The following is a 13,838-nucleotide window of genomic DNA, read 5'->3' as shown; positions in this document are numbered from 1 at the left end:
GTTCGTGGAACAGGCAAACGCTTCAGCCAGCTTTGTGCACCCTCTAGAATTGTTATACAACAGGCGTCAGGCCACATATTTATCATAAAATTTATTTGCCATTGGTTGCTTTCTTGAGGTTCTTGGGTTTTCGATGATGACTCTTGAATTTCTTCTTTAAAGGGCCTGACTGTTTCTGTAGAGAAAAGAAGTTAATCAGCTTTTTCCAAACTCCCAATCCAGCCTGAAGAGAAGCTGACGGTGGTCTCCTTTACCAACAGAGGCAGAATGAGCTCAGCCCTGGTCACAGCCAGCCAGGATCTCTCCTTGCCCTGTCCTGCAGGTTAGTAGCCCTTTCTCTGACAGGGAGGTGGTTTCATTGGATACAGTGATGGTCTCTTCAGAGAAATGAACCTAAACTTCAGCCAGCTTTCACTTTCCAGAGTGACCGGGTTGTAAATGATCCAGCCCCTCCTTCAGGAGCTGCCTTAGAGAGTTAAAGGTTTATCCATCTTTATATATGTAATATTTACCTGCTTCCCAAAGTGAGAAGGATCAGGGTATGCACTGGAAGGCAGGACCTGCCCAGCTCCTCAAAAAGAGGCAGAAAAAGGGTCTAGAAGGACCCTGTGCATTTAACTTGTGTTTGTGTGTGTATGGGGAGATTCCAGAACCCACAAAGCACGCTTCAGTTTCCCTGATAAAGAGAGCGTGCAGCAGCATCCCACCAAAGATGAGCTATTTATACAGGCAGGAACATCCCTAGTTACCACAGACAGGATAAACATTTACTGGGAGTAATTCGCACCTCACAGGATGCGAGTCAGTGGCTGGCACACAGGGAAAGACTATTCTCCTGAACAGCTTTGCACCTTCTGCTGCTTCTCAGATGGGAACAGATCAGACAGACAACTACAGGATGGGATCCCGGTCCCCTACTGCTGCTGCACGTGCAGTGTGACTCCCACCTTTCCCCTTTTGTTGCCAACACCTCTGCCAACATCCATTCTTCCACCGGCCTCTCCGTTCACGTCACCGTTCTGCTTGGCCCCCTCATCCTCGCTGTCTGTTGCAAAGTCATCGCTGCCCTTCGTGGTTTGTGGAGCTGCCGGGCTCTTTTCTGGGAAGAGTGCAGCTAAAATATAAAGATTTAGCTCAGGATGAGTTCCCTGTGCAGATAGGCTCTGCCTCCCCATAATCTTACTTTGAAGTCATCTTAAAGGTGATTTGCCAAGCTGTTTCCATTCTCTGAGCATATATGCATCACTGCTGAAATACTTTGGAAATAAACACACTGGTGTTTTATTAGAGACATGCTTGGTGCTGTCACTAGCCCCGTTCTGGGACCCGTTGGGCAGAGGGGGTGCTGTGGTTTGACTGTGGTGTTACACCCCTGCTCCCCTGCAGCAAGGCAGCACCCCCAGATGTACGTCAGCACAACAGCCTGACCCGCTTCTCTCAGACTCAAGGATTTGCTGAGAAACAAGGAAAGCAGAGATACCTAAAGCAGCAAACCCCAGTGGATCTGATATCTGGTATCCCTCCCCTCACACCTGATGTGATCCAACTCTGGGTATTTCTTAGTGGTAACTAATTTCTTATTTGGTGGTGGGAAGCTTTTCCAAACCCAAGAAGCCCCAACAGGATGGAAGTCACACACCTCCAGCGTGGGAGCAGTATAAAGAATCCGGGATAAAATGAGCCAACAAACTAAACTCCCTTCAAGTAACAGATGATACCAACATTCTTACTCACGTGGGTACAGGTCACTCATGCTGTCGTCTGTTTCCTCTCCGTCCTCATCGCTGGACTTTGGCTCCCAGAATTCCTCTTTTCTGTAAGGCTGCCTGCTCCTGTTCATTTGCTCATCAGCGTGCTGCGTCAGCTGCTGCTTCTTGTGTCGCAGGCAGGCAGGGACGTACTCCACTCCTTCCTTCTGGCACTCCTCATCTAACAGTGCGATGGGGCAGCACTGAGCAAGGCCACCCAGTCACCTTAGTCATTTCCAGCTCTGGCTTATGTTAAATGCAACTCAAAAGGATGAGTCGAGCTCCAGCTCTAATATACGTTCATATAATTTACAGCGATACTATGGACCATGAAAGATGGAAAAGATGTTAACACAGAGACAGTGCTGGATGTGTGAACCACCCTCTCTGGGGAAGTTTTAGAACCACTCCTCTCAGGTAAGGATGTTCCAAAGTACTTGCTAGAGGCCCAATTGCTCCTTATACATGGGATCCTCCTTCCCAGCACACACAGCAACAACGGTACGTTACTGTCTATCTAGAGAAAATGGATCCCCTTCCTTCATGTAGAGCTACTGGAACCTCAGCAGCTCAGGGGAAAAAAAAAATCGCTGGTTGTATCTTCAGAAAAGCCACTTACATGTTTTTAGGGCCTTCTGATAGCGCTTCCCTTGGACGTGACGCAGCACATGCTCTGGAAACTTGTTGATGTGTCTGAGAGTCAGTTTGCAAAAGAGCTGGTGTCTGACAGACACAGAAAGACAAAAAGAGCCCGTGACAGAGTTTAAGTAAGCTATTACTTAATAACTTTTCACTTACAAGCACTGTGCTCGAAGTCGATAAAGAGTTTATAAAGACTTTCCCTGCCTCCCAAAACCCATAAACACTCAAAAACGCTCAACCACTTCACGTCTGAGATGGATCAAGTGTGAAGCGTAACGCACAAGAGGAAGAATACGTACAGATTCTTTGTGCTGGGCACTATATGGGGCTCAAACTTGCCATAGTCAAACTCTCTGGCTGTCTTTATCAGCCGCTGGTACCTCTTGCCGTTAGTATAAGCCTGCAGCTCCGACAGCCGACATGGCATCTCGTGGCCTGTCAGCCTGCATCTCACCTGAGGAAAAAAGACCTCGGGTCAGGGAAGCCCAGGGGATTACCTTCCCCAGCGCCGGGGAGGGCAGGAGAGACCTCAAGCTCCCACCAGCGTCCCCCTCCCCGGCCCTCCTCTGACTTCCACGGCGGGAGAAAGGCCTCTAGGCCAGGGAGCTCCCCGGGGCCGAGCCCATCTGCCGGGGTACCCTCCCCGGCCTGCTACCGACCGGCCTCGTCCCCTCTCACGGCCCCCTCAGGGGAGGCATCCCCGGCATCGCCTCACCAACCCCTTAGGGAGGCGGCCCCGGTCCCCCTCATGGCCCCCCTCCGGGGGCGGCCCCGGCATCCCCTCACGAACCCCTCAGCCTCACACAGCCCGGCCCCAGCCCCACCTTGCCCGGCTCCACGAGGCTGAGGAGCGGGTGCTGCCGCAGGAATAGCCGCTCCTCCTCGGGCACGTCAGCCATGGCCACGCCGCCGGTGGGACCCGGCCCCGCCATAGAGAGGCGCGGCCAGAGAGGAGCTCGCCTCCACTTCCGGTGCCGGTCCCGCCGGGGAGCAGCCGGCACCATAGAGAGGGGGCGGCTAGAGAGGGGCCCGCCCGCGCCGGGGCTGTGTGGGCTGGAGGCGGTGCGGGGAGCGGTGGCGGCGTTGCCATGGCGACGGGGAGGCTGCTGCTGCGCGCCGGGCCGCGGCTGCTGCGGGAGCGCCGGGGCCAGGTGAGGGCCGAGGGGAGCGGGAGCGGGGCCGGGGCCGGGGCCGGGGCCGGGTGAGGGCCGAGGGGAGCGGGGCCGGGGCCGGGGCCGGGTGAGGGCCGAGGGGAGCGGGGCCGGGGCCGGCTGAGGGCCGAGGGGAGCGGGGCCGGGTGAGGAGAGCGGGGCTGGGTGAGGGGAGCGGGGACGGGTGAGGGTCGAGGGGAGCGGGGCCGGGTGAGGAGAGCGGGGCTGGGTGAGGGCCGAGGGGAGCGGGGCCGGGGGCCGGGTGAGGGCCGAGGGGAGCGGGGCGGGGCCGGGTGAGGAGAGCGGGGACGGGTGAGGGGAGCGGGGACGGGTGAGGGCCGAGGGGAGCGGGGCCAGGCCCGATCCTGCTCTGGGCCCGTCCCCCCGCGGTGCTCGGCGCTGTACCTGCGCCCGGCCGGGCTCCCCCCTTCCGCTGCCCGGGCCCGGGCTTTGGCTGCGGTGGGTTGGTGCCCCCCGTTGCGGTGTGGGGACCGAGTTCACTGCACGGGGCGAAGCGGCGCTAAAAGTGAACGGAATCGGTGGCAAAAAGGCTGTAAATCTGTCCCTGTGCTGCTCCAGCGCGGCGGGAAGGGGAGAGGGAGCAGGAGGGCAGGTGCTTGGCTGGCATTTATTTCGAGGCCAAATTAAGACGGTGTGTGCGTTTGCTGACAGCGTAGATGGAAAGGGACAGATCATTTGCTGTGCTATAGTCAGCTCTGTAATTGGAATTTGCTTTTGCTCCTTTTTTTTTTTTCTTTTTTAAAATATAACTATAACCTAACCTGTAGTGTTTTACTGACAGTTGCTCAAATGATTGCATGAAATTTTGTTTACCCATTGATATGTATCATTGAGACAACTGATACCATCTAGATACAAATTTTACAAAGCAGAGACGCTACAAAGGTTGTTTCTTATTTCATGTAGGTATCACATTGCTTGATCAGAAGAACATTTTTTGGGTATTCCCTAACTAAAGCAGGTTCTGGTCTGGTCCAGAAGACTAAAGGTAAGAAAATACTTGCTTGGATTTCTGCTCTGTTTCAACTTTATACCAAGAGTTGACATTTTCTGCAGGAATTTGGCATCTCCTCTCCTGTACAAATCCTGTTCCTCATTCTGTTTTTCTCTAGATGTTTGTTTGAGGTTCTGCAGACCACGGAGTTCTACAACAGCAGCTGATGCATCTGGAGAGGACATCATACTCAAATGGGGCCTTTTCCTGGTCCCTCTGACCACGTTCTGTCTCGGCACTTGGCAGGTACAAACAAATATTTCATTTTTTGAAGAGATGAGCACTTGAGGGCTGTCAGTTTTTTCCATCTCTGGCTGTTTAATCTAGTTCAAATCACATACAGATTAAAGATTTGCTCTTAATTTACCTTTCTGTTTTCCAAGTGTACATTTGTAAGTCTTTAAAGAAGAGAGTCTTATTTTTCACGCTTTTATTTCAGTTTAAATATTTCCTCAAATTAAAGTCAGTAACCATTTCCAGATCTCCAATTACACTGGCCCAATTAGGCCAGGTCTGAGGAGAAACTTAGGATGATTTTAGGGCTTGCTGGGGTTATTACATTGCTCTGTTCTGTCGTAAGGAATTGCTTTTGTGTTTGTGTACTTTCAGGTTCAGCGACGAAAGTGGAAATTAGACTTGATTGCACAACTGGCCTCAAGAATTACATCAGAGCCCATCCCTCTGACATTAGAGTAAGGAAACTGAGGCTGTGATACTATCACCGTGATAGTAACAAAATATTAAGCCAGCTGCTTATTCCCTGAGGTGTTTGTGCTCTGTTTCTGTTTGCCAGCTGGCTCTAGAGTGAAACATTAGGCAAAAGGAGAATCCCATGATAAAATCCCCTAATTTGATTTGCCTGTTGCAGCCATGATTTTGTTTTCATTTTGTTCCGTGCAGCCCCATGGAATTGAAGGAACTGGAGTACAGACCCGTAAAGGTCCGAGGGCATTTCGACCACTCCAAGGAGCTCTATATTCTGCCACGGTCGCTTGTGGACCCGGAGCGAGAAGCCAGAGAAGCTGGGCGGCTGACATCCCACCCGGAGAATGGAGCCAATGTCATTACTCCTTTCTACTGCACAGATCTAGGGTAAGGTGATGAAAGTCGTGGTTCATGTCAGCAACTCACTTCTGTTTTGAAAAGCTGAATCATGGGGGTTGGCTTTATATAAATTGCCCCCTCTCCCTTGAAAGGCATCTCTCACAGTCTGTTACGTCATGGGGGCTTGATTTGAAATTGTATTTAAATTCCCTTATAACGTGCACTCAGATTACAAAAAAAAAAAGTGCCACCAAACATATTCTTTCTTTGGAACCTAGTTCTAGGCAGCAGGAAGAATAACCTTCCTTTCACTCATGAGCAATACTTCTTTATGTAACTCTAGGGTCACGATTTTAGTCAACCGAGGATTTGTTCCCAAAAAGAAATTGAAACCGGAGACCAGGCTGAAGGGACAGGTAAGGGGGATACGGGGAATATTGTGTATTACTTTCTGCTCTGTGATTACCCAGAGGCAGTGCTGACAAACCAAGGCAGGCAGGAGCCATGTTCAGCATCACGGGAGGTTACTTAAATAGTCATTGCACTTTTCAAAGGCGGCAAACCTTTGCTTCCCACATTTTTGTTAAGTAAATGATGTATTTTACAAACAAGGAGCTGTTCTTGATCTGCCCTTTTCCCTGCTGTGTTCCAGCACTGCCCCACTGCGGGGCACGACCAGTTGATTTATAATCAGACCCCACAAGTGCCGTATTTTTATACCGGGACGTGGTATGCCAGAACGTGAAATGAATCTTGAAGGATTCCTTTTTTTTCTCCTCCGTGCTTCTCTTCAGATTGAAGATGAAATCGATCTCACCGGGGTGGTGAGGTTATCAGAAACCCGGAAACCTTTTGTGCCTGAAAATAACATTGAGAAAAACCGCTGGCACTACCGTGACCTGGAGGCTATGGCAAAGGTGACCGGTGCCGAGCCCATCTTTATCGATGCGGATTTCAGTAAGTCACAGAAGAACCCAACTCCACCTCCCATTTACATCGCTCTCCCCCTCTTTCCACTTAGTTATTTCCCCTGGGCATTTGGAAAGGTAGAATCATAGAATTGTCCAGGTTGGAAGGGACCTTTGAGATCATCTAGTCCAACCACCAACCTAACTCTGACAAAAAACCATCACTAAACCATGTCTCTAAGCTCTATGTCAACCCATCTCCTAAATACCTCCAGGGATGGTGCCTCAGCCACTTCCCTGGGCAGCCCATTCCAAGGCTTAAGAACCCCTTTCTGTGTAAAAATTTTTCCTGATATCCAATCTGAACCTCCCCTGGTGCAACTTGAGGCCATTCCCTCTTGTCCCATCGCCTGTGACTTGGGAGAAGAGACCGACCCCCCCCCCCAGCTACACTCTCCTTTCAGGGAGTTGTAGAGAGCGAGAAGGTCTCCCCTCAGCCTCCCTTTCTCCAGGCTGAACATCCCCAACTCCCTCAGCCGCTCCTTGTAAGATTTATTCTCCAGACCCCTCACCAGCTTCGTTGCACTTCTCTGGAGCTGCTCCAGCACCTCAATGTCTTTTTTGTGGTAAGGGGCCCAAAACTGGACACAGCACTTGAGGTGGGGTCTCACCAGTGCCCAGTACAGGGGGACCATCACCTCCCGAGTGACATGAATAGAATAGACCATAGAATCACGTAGGTTGGAAAAGACTTTTTAGATCAGGTCCAACAAGGCGTTGCATCTTTCTCTTCTCTGTGTGTACTCTGCTTGTTTTGCTGTTCTGGAGGTGGTAGGCAGCCAGCCCCAGGGAACAGTAGGATGCTTGAGGAGATGTGGGTGGTGTTCCCTGCCTCGAACACAACCAGCCACTTGCCCTAGGGCCACTTGCCCCACAGCTTTGGCCTTGCTGGTAACTTGGGAACACCATTGCCTGAGGAAGGGGAACAGGGCATCCGTACGACTCAACCTCTTCATCCCCTTTCTGCCAGCAAGGGCAGCTCTACGTGGTGCAGGCGAGATGTAACTTGTGTGCTGTGTTGTGCCTACAGGAAGCACGGTCCCAGGGGGGCCCATCGGAGGCCAGACAAGAGTGAGCCTGAGGAACGAGCACATGCAGTACATTGTCACCTGGTGAGTCACCCAGCCTCTGGCTGACCCTCCACAAGTTTCTTTTGAACTTAAATCTTTACCTGTAATTCTTGCTCCTGCATCAGTGAGAAGTTTTAATTTAAGTAACATTTGCACAGCGATTTGGCGTAATTTATTGCACCACAGCTGACTTAGGGAGGTCCAGTCCATCTTGAAATGAAGGTGTAACCATGTGATTTTGTTTTCTTTCACAGGTATGGCTTATGTGCCGCAACTTCATTCTTGTGGTACAGAAAATTTATACAGAAAATACCTCTGTGAGGGGAAGGGCTAATTTCTTCTCTCCTGTACTACAGTCAAGAGCAGACTTTTATAGGAGACAGTAGTCTGATCAGTCCCGAGTAACTACCTGAAGCACCCAGAGTTTCAGGGCAACACATTCAGTAATCGTGTGCAGCTGCCAAGCTGCAAATAGGACTTTAAGCAACCAACGCAGGCTCTGAGCTCCTTCCAGCACGATTCCAACTGCAGCCTGGAGGTACTGAACTTCAAAATTTAAGTGGCTGTTGAGACTTCCAGTGAAGCCAATTTATGCAGTAATCTCAAGGATACAATTTTCTATTGTGGTTGGTTTTAAGCTACGTTTTAACTTCTCCAGTGCTGTATTCTCCAAAAGACAGTGCGGGATTTTGTAAATCAGTTTCCTTGCACCGAGTAGTCATTCCTGAAGTCAGGAGTGGTTCACAGCAGTTGCATCAGAATAAATAAAGAGGGCTTATAGGTGCTTGCCTTGTGATTTGTATTGCACATCTTACATCTTAACAGTGACGGACCTCAATTAAAGCTTCCTGTGGATACTCAGGTCTGGATGGGTAAGGCAGCCTGTGGCTTCACAAGAGCACGATGAAGGCCACCAAACCCAAGCAGCAGCTACCTCAGCTAGAGCCTTAGCAAGCTTGGTGGCCTCCCACACCACCACAAGACCAAGTCGCAAATCAGGAAAGAACAGAAAAACAAGAAGGTCTAGATTCTTCCCCCAGCACTTCAGCCCTGGAAGAGGCATTACAGACCTCGCAGGAGGTCCCCATCTGGTTAGACTGGTAAATGCTGCAACACCCTACAAAACCCAGACTGTAACCATGGCTAAGTACTACGGAGATGATCTAGAGCCATTTCCAATTGAGAGGTATTTGCATAAACTAAGCTTAAAGGCAGAACTAGCCTAAGCCCATTCAACTTTTTAATCTCACACAGCATGTGCTGCTGAGCTGCTGGGCTGTGTGTTCAAAGGAGAGGAATTACTGCACAGGACTAGTTAAGGGCAATTGTTTCAAGTAAAGTAATAACCTGCTCTGTGCAGCACTATGCCATCATTTAATGGAAGGCAATGCTAATTGCTAACCACTGCCTGGAATGCTCCCATTAATAGAGACCACTGAACTTCATCTGGGGGTTTATTCTTTTTATGTACAGAAAACACGGTACAATCCGGTACATTTTTAGCCCAGCTTAGTAGCCAGTTCTTTAGCCTTTGCTTTTTCAAGCTTAGCAATGCGAGCCACCGATTTTGGACCCAAGACGTTACCGCCCCAGTGACGACGGATCTGCAAAGAAGTGAGAACAGGTTAGATGTTTCATACAATCTCTTACTACATCACTGAAACAACTTGCTTAATTACACTCCTTTCTGCACAAGGGAACGAGCTCCCTCAATGTGGATGTCCTACACATTTCAAGCAGTGAACTACGTTTCGGGTCAGCACAGAGATCCAGGAATTTAAAATCATTCCCTGTTGAATGGTGGTGGATTGAGCCATGACACATGACATGGGGGACGGAGCGCAGCCGAGCAGAAGCTGTTGCCCTCTCTACAACCCTAGCCCTGCAATAGCTCCATTTACTTGTAACTCGGTGACAGCATTCACATTTTACCCCATCCTCAGGTAAATAATCTGGATACGTGGCAAGCAAATCCAGGTACACCCAACATGCTTAAAAGCGCTGTCACTATGTCTGAAATAATTTGCATTTCACTGGCAAGCTTTTGGGGGTGTTTACAGCACAAACTAAAAGACAAGGCAAGCAGCAGTGAATCTTACCTCATCATATCTGTCATTGTAGTTGGTCTTCACAGCCTCCACCAGCTTTGCAAGGGCTCCCTTGTCCTCCCTGTTGGTGACAGGTTTAGTTCCTTTAAGTGCCTCAATTTAACATTTTCCATAAATTTTTTGCCCCGGGATTTAAGAGCTCACGGTGGCAATGTGATTTTTCTGGTTAAGCGTAAGCATCACTGACAAAGGGTTAATCACACCAACCACCAATGCTTTACAAACTTGCATTCCCATTGCTCAGACTAAGGTTAATAGTTTCATTTACGTATTTTAAAGGAAACTATCCATTTTGGTAAAACAAAGTAATGTGTATCTTCAGGATCCAATAGAACCCTTCATACAAAAGGACATCTATATTAGACATTATAAAGGTAGTATTTTAGTTTTACTACTTTAAACTAGAGACCCAAGTTTGCTATCCATCTGTGAGTCTGTGCCCTTGAGCAGTTTGTTTTCTCCACTGCAGCGAGTCCAGTCGGCACACAGAATACTTACGGGTTAACCTGGGTGAAAGCAACACAGGTACAAGTTTTCCTGTGGACCAGTCGCCCCAGTCGGGCTTTGCCCTTGATGACGCAGTATGGCACTCCCATCTTGCGGCACAGAGCTGGCAAGAAGACCACCAGCTGAAAAGAAAGGAAGCATGCTGTATAACTGAGGGAGGACATCTTTTTAATTCTTTGGATCGGGCTGGGCTGTGGCAATTGCTCAGTGTTAAAAAGCTCGTTTTGTTCTTCATTGTTGATTCAGGTGAAGAAATTCATACATCATTGCAAGGGCCAAGCCTCATTGTAATGCCAGGACAACTATGAACACGTACAGGTAAATAAGTCTTTTTATGCCTTCTCTTTTCACACAATAAATGTCATAAAATGCATTTTCACCCCAAGCCCAGCTCTGACCTCAGCTTAAGTTACACGGGTAGCCTGGAACATGCACCAGCGAGTACACTTACCTCAATGGGGTCTACATCGTGGGCAATAACCACAAGCTGAGCTTTCTTGTTCTCTACCAGAGTTGTGACACTGTTAATACCTGAAAAACAAGTTATAGATAAGTGTTGATTCCGCTCAGTCTATTTTCAGAGCTTTCATGTAAGCCTCGTACAACCAGCTCAGATTCCACAGCGCAGCTTCATTATGAAAGTTATGAAAACTTTTCACGTCTCTTCAGGGGCACAGAGAAGACACTCCATGGACAATTTGCTAAAGCTCAGGGTTAAAAAGCTCGTCTGTTTTGCTCTTCACTTTGAGCTCAGGTGAAGAAATTCATACATCATTGCAATAGCTTGTCCAATCCTGTCTGTCTGGAGCTGAGCACCAACTCTTCCCGTCACAAGTACCACATTCCCACATATGCAAGCAGCCAAGTCCATATACGAAATTACCTGCTCGGAGGACCGGTGGCCGCTTGGTCGGAGCATCTCCCTTTCCTGCAGCTTTCTGCTCGGCACGAGCCAGTAGCCTCTGCTTCTTCTCTTGCTTATTTTCTGGCCTGTATTTGTGTGCCAGCTTCAGAAGCTGCGTAGCTGGGAGAGAACACCTACTAGTTAGTTAGTTGCATCGCCTGAAAATCTAAGCATTACTTTTTAAAATACTGAAGTGCATCAGCGATCTTGGTGGTTGTCATCAAGTGTATTTAGACAGCAAAAAGTTAGCATCATTTGCACAGCACGAGAGCAGAGCCAGCGGAGCCCCTCCAGAGCCCATATTTACCTCTGCTGGCAAGGAGAGCTCCTGCACTGTCTGGATGAGGAAACACCTGTGGACCCCTCAACAGCAATTATGGTTAAAGGTGATGCACTTTCTCCTCTAAACCAACTTGTTTGGCAACATCTACAGGGGAGTTACTCTAGAGAGGTTGAAAGTTTCTTGCAGGGACACTGTCGCCTGGAAAAAGACTATTTACTCATTCACAGAAGACCCTGAAGTCCCTTTTCCCCCTGTTTCAGTGTCAGCCTGCTGGAGAGAGTCCAGCGTAGGGCAACAAAGATGATGGAGGGATTGGAGCATCTCCGTGATGAGGAAAGGCTGAGAGAGCTGGGACTCTTTAGCCTGGAGAAAAGAAGGCTGAGGGGAGACCTTATTAATGCTTACAAGTACCTAAAGGGTGGGCTGAAGGAGGAGGGAGCCAGACTCTTTTCAGTGGTTCCCAGTGACAGGATGAGGGGCAACGGGCACAAGCTGGAACGTGGGAAGTTCCATTCAAATATGAGGAGAAACTTCTTTCCGGTGAGGGTGCCAGAGCCCTGGAACAGGCTGCCCAGGGAGGGTGTGGAGTCCCTTACTCTGGAGATCCTCAAGACCCACCTGGATGCAGTCCTGAGTAACATGCTCTGGGCAACCCTGCTTTAGCAGGGGAGTTGGACTGGATCTCTAGAGGTCCCTTTCCAACTCTGACAAATTCCATGATGCTGGCTTCCCCCCAAAGCCCGCACTCACACAGACTTCTCAGACTATCTGTTTACACAGTTAGAAGAAGCCTCCATGTTCTACATCAAACCAGAAAAATGGACTCTGATGGAAACATACAGTTAAGATAACTCTGGGTTTGGGTCATTAAGTGGGAGCTTTGGCATCTTCTAAACCCCTTTGTGAAGTACACAGCAGCTATGAAGACTTAAACCAGCAAACTCAGACAGACTATTAAAGCCTCTGTAAAATGCTTCTGAAGACACTTCCCATTAAGTCTTATTTTGATTTCTTTCCTCTTCTGAGGCATATCCCATTAAGGACCCAAGTCAAGAGAACTCTGTGGAGCACATCCTTACCTGTCTGGCGGTCCAAAGCCTGCGTGAACTGGTTAATGGCAGGAGGCACCTTCAAGCGTTTGTAGAGAATGGACCTCTGGCGCTGCAGCCTGATGTAGCGCGGCCATTTCACAAAACGGGTGAGATCACGCTTCGGCTGGATATCCTGTCCTAAAAAACACAGACTTGAACTCAAAGCTGTTCCAAACCCGCAGAGGAACAGCACGGAACAGGCACGGGTGCATCAGTGATCTTGGTGGTTGTGTGTCAGCACATCATCACTCTGATAGCAAATATTCTTTCACATCATCTGCACGCCGTGCAAAAATGGCACTACGGAGTCTGAACGGATTCACCACACTACGTGGGAAACGGCAAGATTCATCACAACAGACTCATATAATGAATCTTTGGAATACGGGAAATTCAGCAGATTGTCCATATCCACCTCCGTATACCTAATGAAGGACAGCTCTTAATTGCAAGGCAACTGCCTCCATCACACTCTACCCTCCACACCTTTATTAATAAAATTGAGACATCTGCCTATAAACCAAGACAGTCTTGAGCGAGGAGCCCAATATCCACCTACTCACCAATGCCAAAGTTCTTGGGCCTCTTCTCAAAGAGGGGGTTGACAACCTTCTTGGCCTCCTGCTTCTTGACTACAGCAGGGGCCGGTGCCACCTTCTTGCCCTTGGCCTTCTTTCCTTTCGGCTGAAAATAAAAAACACACTCTTCTTTCTTTTGCTTCCGACGCTCGTATAACTTAAAAAAATTTCAGTGCACCCGGGAAATGCATCTCCCCCGCCGGCAGCCTCCCAGCCCTGCCTCGCTCCTCCAGCGAGGTCAAACCCTTCCCTGCGACTTCAGAACGTTTATGAACCTCCCGGAGAGCGAGACCGTTTAAAACCGCGTTGTTCTCTCCTCAGCCGGCCGACAATCGCCCAAGGAGCGGCCGCCTCTCCCCAGCCCCGCGCCCCCCGACACCCCCACGGCGGATTACCGGCCACCGAGCCCGGCCCGGGATCCGCCCACCCTACACCGAGAAAAGCGCTGCGGCCCGGCCGCGCAGCCCTCTTCCCCGCGGGCACCGCGCAGCCCGATAGGCCCAGACCCGGCCTTGCCGGGACGGGCGCCGGGCCCCGCAAACCGGGCGCGAAACACCCCTCCACCGCCCTCCCGGGGCCACCGAGCACCCGGTCGGCGCTCCCCGCCGGGCCGCGGCCCAGCGATGGAGGCGGATGGCGGCGGATGTCCCCGGCTCCCGCTCCGCGCCCGCCGCCACTCACCATCTTGGACTGAGGAAGAGAAAGGCGGAGCGGCGCATGCTGGGAAAT

At 50.1% G+C, this 13,838-nt stretch overlaps 3 protein-coding genes and 4 non-coding genes across 7 annotated transcripts; 1 reads left to right on the top strand and 6 right to left on the bottom strand.

The window, feature by feature from the left end:
• Nucleotides 1-81: 81 nt before the first annotated feature.
• SURF2 (surfeit 2) lies at nucleotides 82-3,394 on the bottom strand. Its single transcript, XM_074161411.1, has 6 exons — nucleotides 3,215-3,394; nucleotides 2,690-2,844; nucleotides 2,368-2,471; nucleotides 1,735-1,929; nucleotides 948-1,114; nucleotides 82-175 (listed from the first exon to the last, which is right to left on the bottom strand). Exons 1-6 carry the CDS (start codon nucleotides 3,392-3,394, stop codon nucleotides 92-94), a joined length of 885 nt encoding a protein of 294 aa, XP_074017512.1. The 3' UTR covers nucleotides 82-91.
• Nucleotide 3,395: 1 nt separating this feature from the next.
• SURF1 (SURF1 cytochrome c oxidase assembly factor) lies at nucleotides 3,396-8,425 on the top strand. The gene is made up of 9 exons (XM_074161410.1): nucleotides 3,396-3,541; nucleotides 4,469-4,550; nucleotides 4,675-4,802; nucleotides 5,166-5,248; nucleotides 5,457-5,648; nucleotides 5,944-6,016; nucleotides 6,395-6,557; nucleotides 7,599-7,680; nucleotides 7,893-8,425. The coding sequence occupies exons 1-9, from the start codon at nucleotides 3,479-3,481 to the stop codon at nucleotides 7,957-7,959; spliced, it is 933 nt and encodes a 310-aa protein (XP_074017511.1). The 5' UTR covers nucleotides 3,396-3,478; the 3' UTR covers nucleotides 7,960-8,425.
• RPL7A (ribosomal protein L7a) lies at nucleotides 7,791-13,810 on the bottom strand. The gene is made up of 8 exons (XM_074161412.1): nucleotides 13,791-13,810; nucleotides 13,095-13,215; nucleotides 12,520-12,669; nucleotides 11,137-11,277; nucleotides 10,705-10,784; nucleotides 10,245-10,375; nucleotides 9,738-9,807; nucleotides 7,791-9,242 (listed from the first exon to the last, which is right to left on the bottom strand). The coding sequence occupies exons 1-8, from the start codon at nucleotides 13,791-13,793 to the stop codon at nucleotides 9,138-9,140; spliced, it is 801 nt and encodes a 266-aa protein (XP_074017513.1). The 5' UTR covers nucleotides 13,794-13,810; the 3' UTR covers nucleotides 7,791-9,137.
• On the bottom strand, nucleotides 10,453-10,525 carry LOC141473808 (small nucleolar RNA SNORD36). The gene has a single exon (XR_012463599.1). It is a non-coding gene; the product is annotated as a small nucleolar RNA SNORD36 (small nucleolar RNA).
• Nucleotides 10,957-11,033, bottom strand: LOC141473815 (small nucleolar RNA SNORD36). Its single transcript, XR_012463605.1, has one exon. It is a non-coding gene; the product is annotated as a small nucleolar RNA SNORD36 (small nucleolar RNA).
• On the bottom strand, nucleotides 11,352-11,417 carry LOC141473817 (small nucleolar RNA SNORD24). The gene has a single exon (XR_012463607.1). It is a non-coding gene; the product is annotated as a small nucleolar RNA SNORD24 (small nucleolar RNA).
• LOC141473816 (small nucleolar RNA SNORD24) lies at nucleotides 12,739-12,813 on the bottom strand. The gene has a single exon (XR_012463606.1). It is a non-coding gene; the product is annotated as a small nucleolar RNA SNORD24 (small nucleolar RNA).
• Nucleotides 13,811-13,838: the final 28 nt, after the last annotated feature.

The sequence above is a fragment of the Numenius arquata genome, chromosome 19, assembly GCF_964106895.1.
Source record: "Numenius arquata chromosome 19, bNumArq3.hap1.1, whole genome shotgun sequence".
NCBI lineage: Eukaryota > Metazoa > Chordata > Aves > Charadriiformes > Scolopacidae > Numenius > Numenius arquata.
This window is presented reverse-complemented; position numbering and strand designations above follow the sequence as displayed.

Bases quoted from the DNA above. Each gene is read 5' to 3' on its own strand.
- SURF2 (XM_074161411.1), bottom strand. From the start codon at position 3,394: ATGGTGCCGGCTGCTCCCCGGCGGGACCGGCACCGGAAGTGGAGGCGA. The intron at 2,472-2,689 runs GTACGTATTCTT...TGTGTCTGTCAG, and splicing joins GTGCCCAGCACAAAGAATCT to ACACCAGCTCTTTTGCAAAC. The intron at 1,930-2,367 runs GTAAGTGGCTTT...TCGCACTGTTAG, and splicing joins TCAGAAGGCCCTAAAAACAT to ATGAGGAGTGCCAGAAGGAA.
- SURF1 (XM_074161410.1), top strand. From the start codon at position 3,479: ATGGCGACGGGGAGGCTGCTGCTGCGCGCCGGGCCGCGGCTGCTGCGG. The intron at 4,551-4,674 runs GTAAGAAAATAC...GTTTTTCTCTAG, and splicing joins TCTGGTCCAGAAGACTAAAG to ATGTTTGTTTGAGGTTCTGC. The intron at 4,803-5,165 runs GTACAAACAAAT...GTGTACTTTCAG, and splicing joins TCTGTCTCGGCACTTGGCAG to GTTCAGCGACGAAAGTGGAA.
- RPL7A (XM_074161412.1), bottom strand. The intron at 12,670-13,094 runs GTGAGTAGGTGG...TGTGTTTTTTAG, and splicing joins GCCCAAGAACTTTGGCATTG to GACAGGATATCCAGCCGAAG. The intron at 11,278-12,519 runs GTAAGGATGTGC...GTTCTCTCCCAG, and splicing joins GGCTTTGGACCGCCAGACAG to CTACGCAGCTTCTGAAGCTG.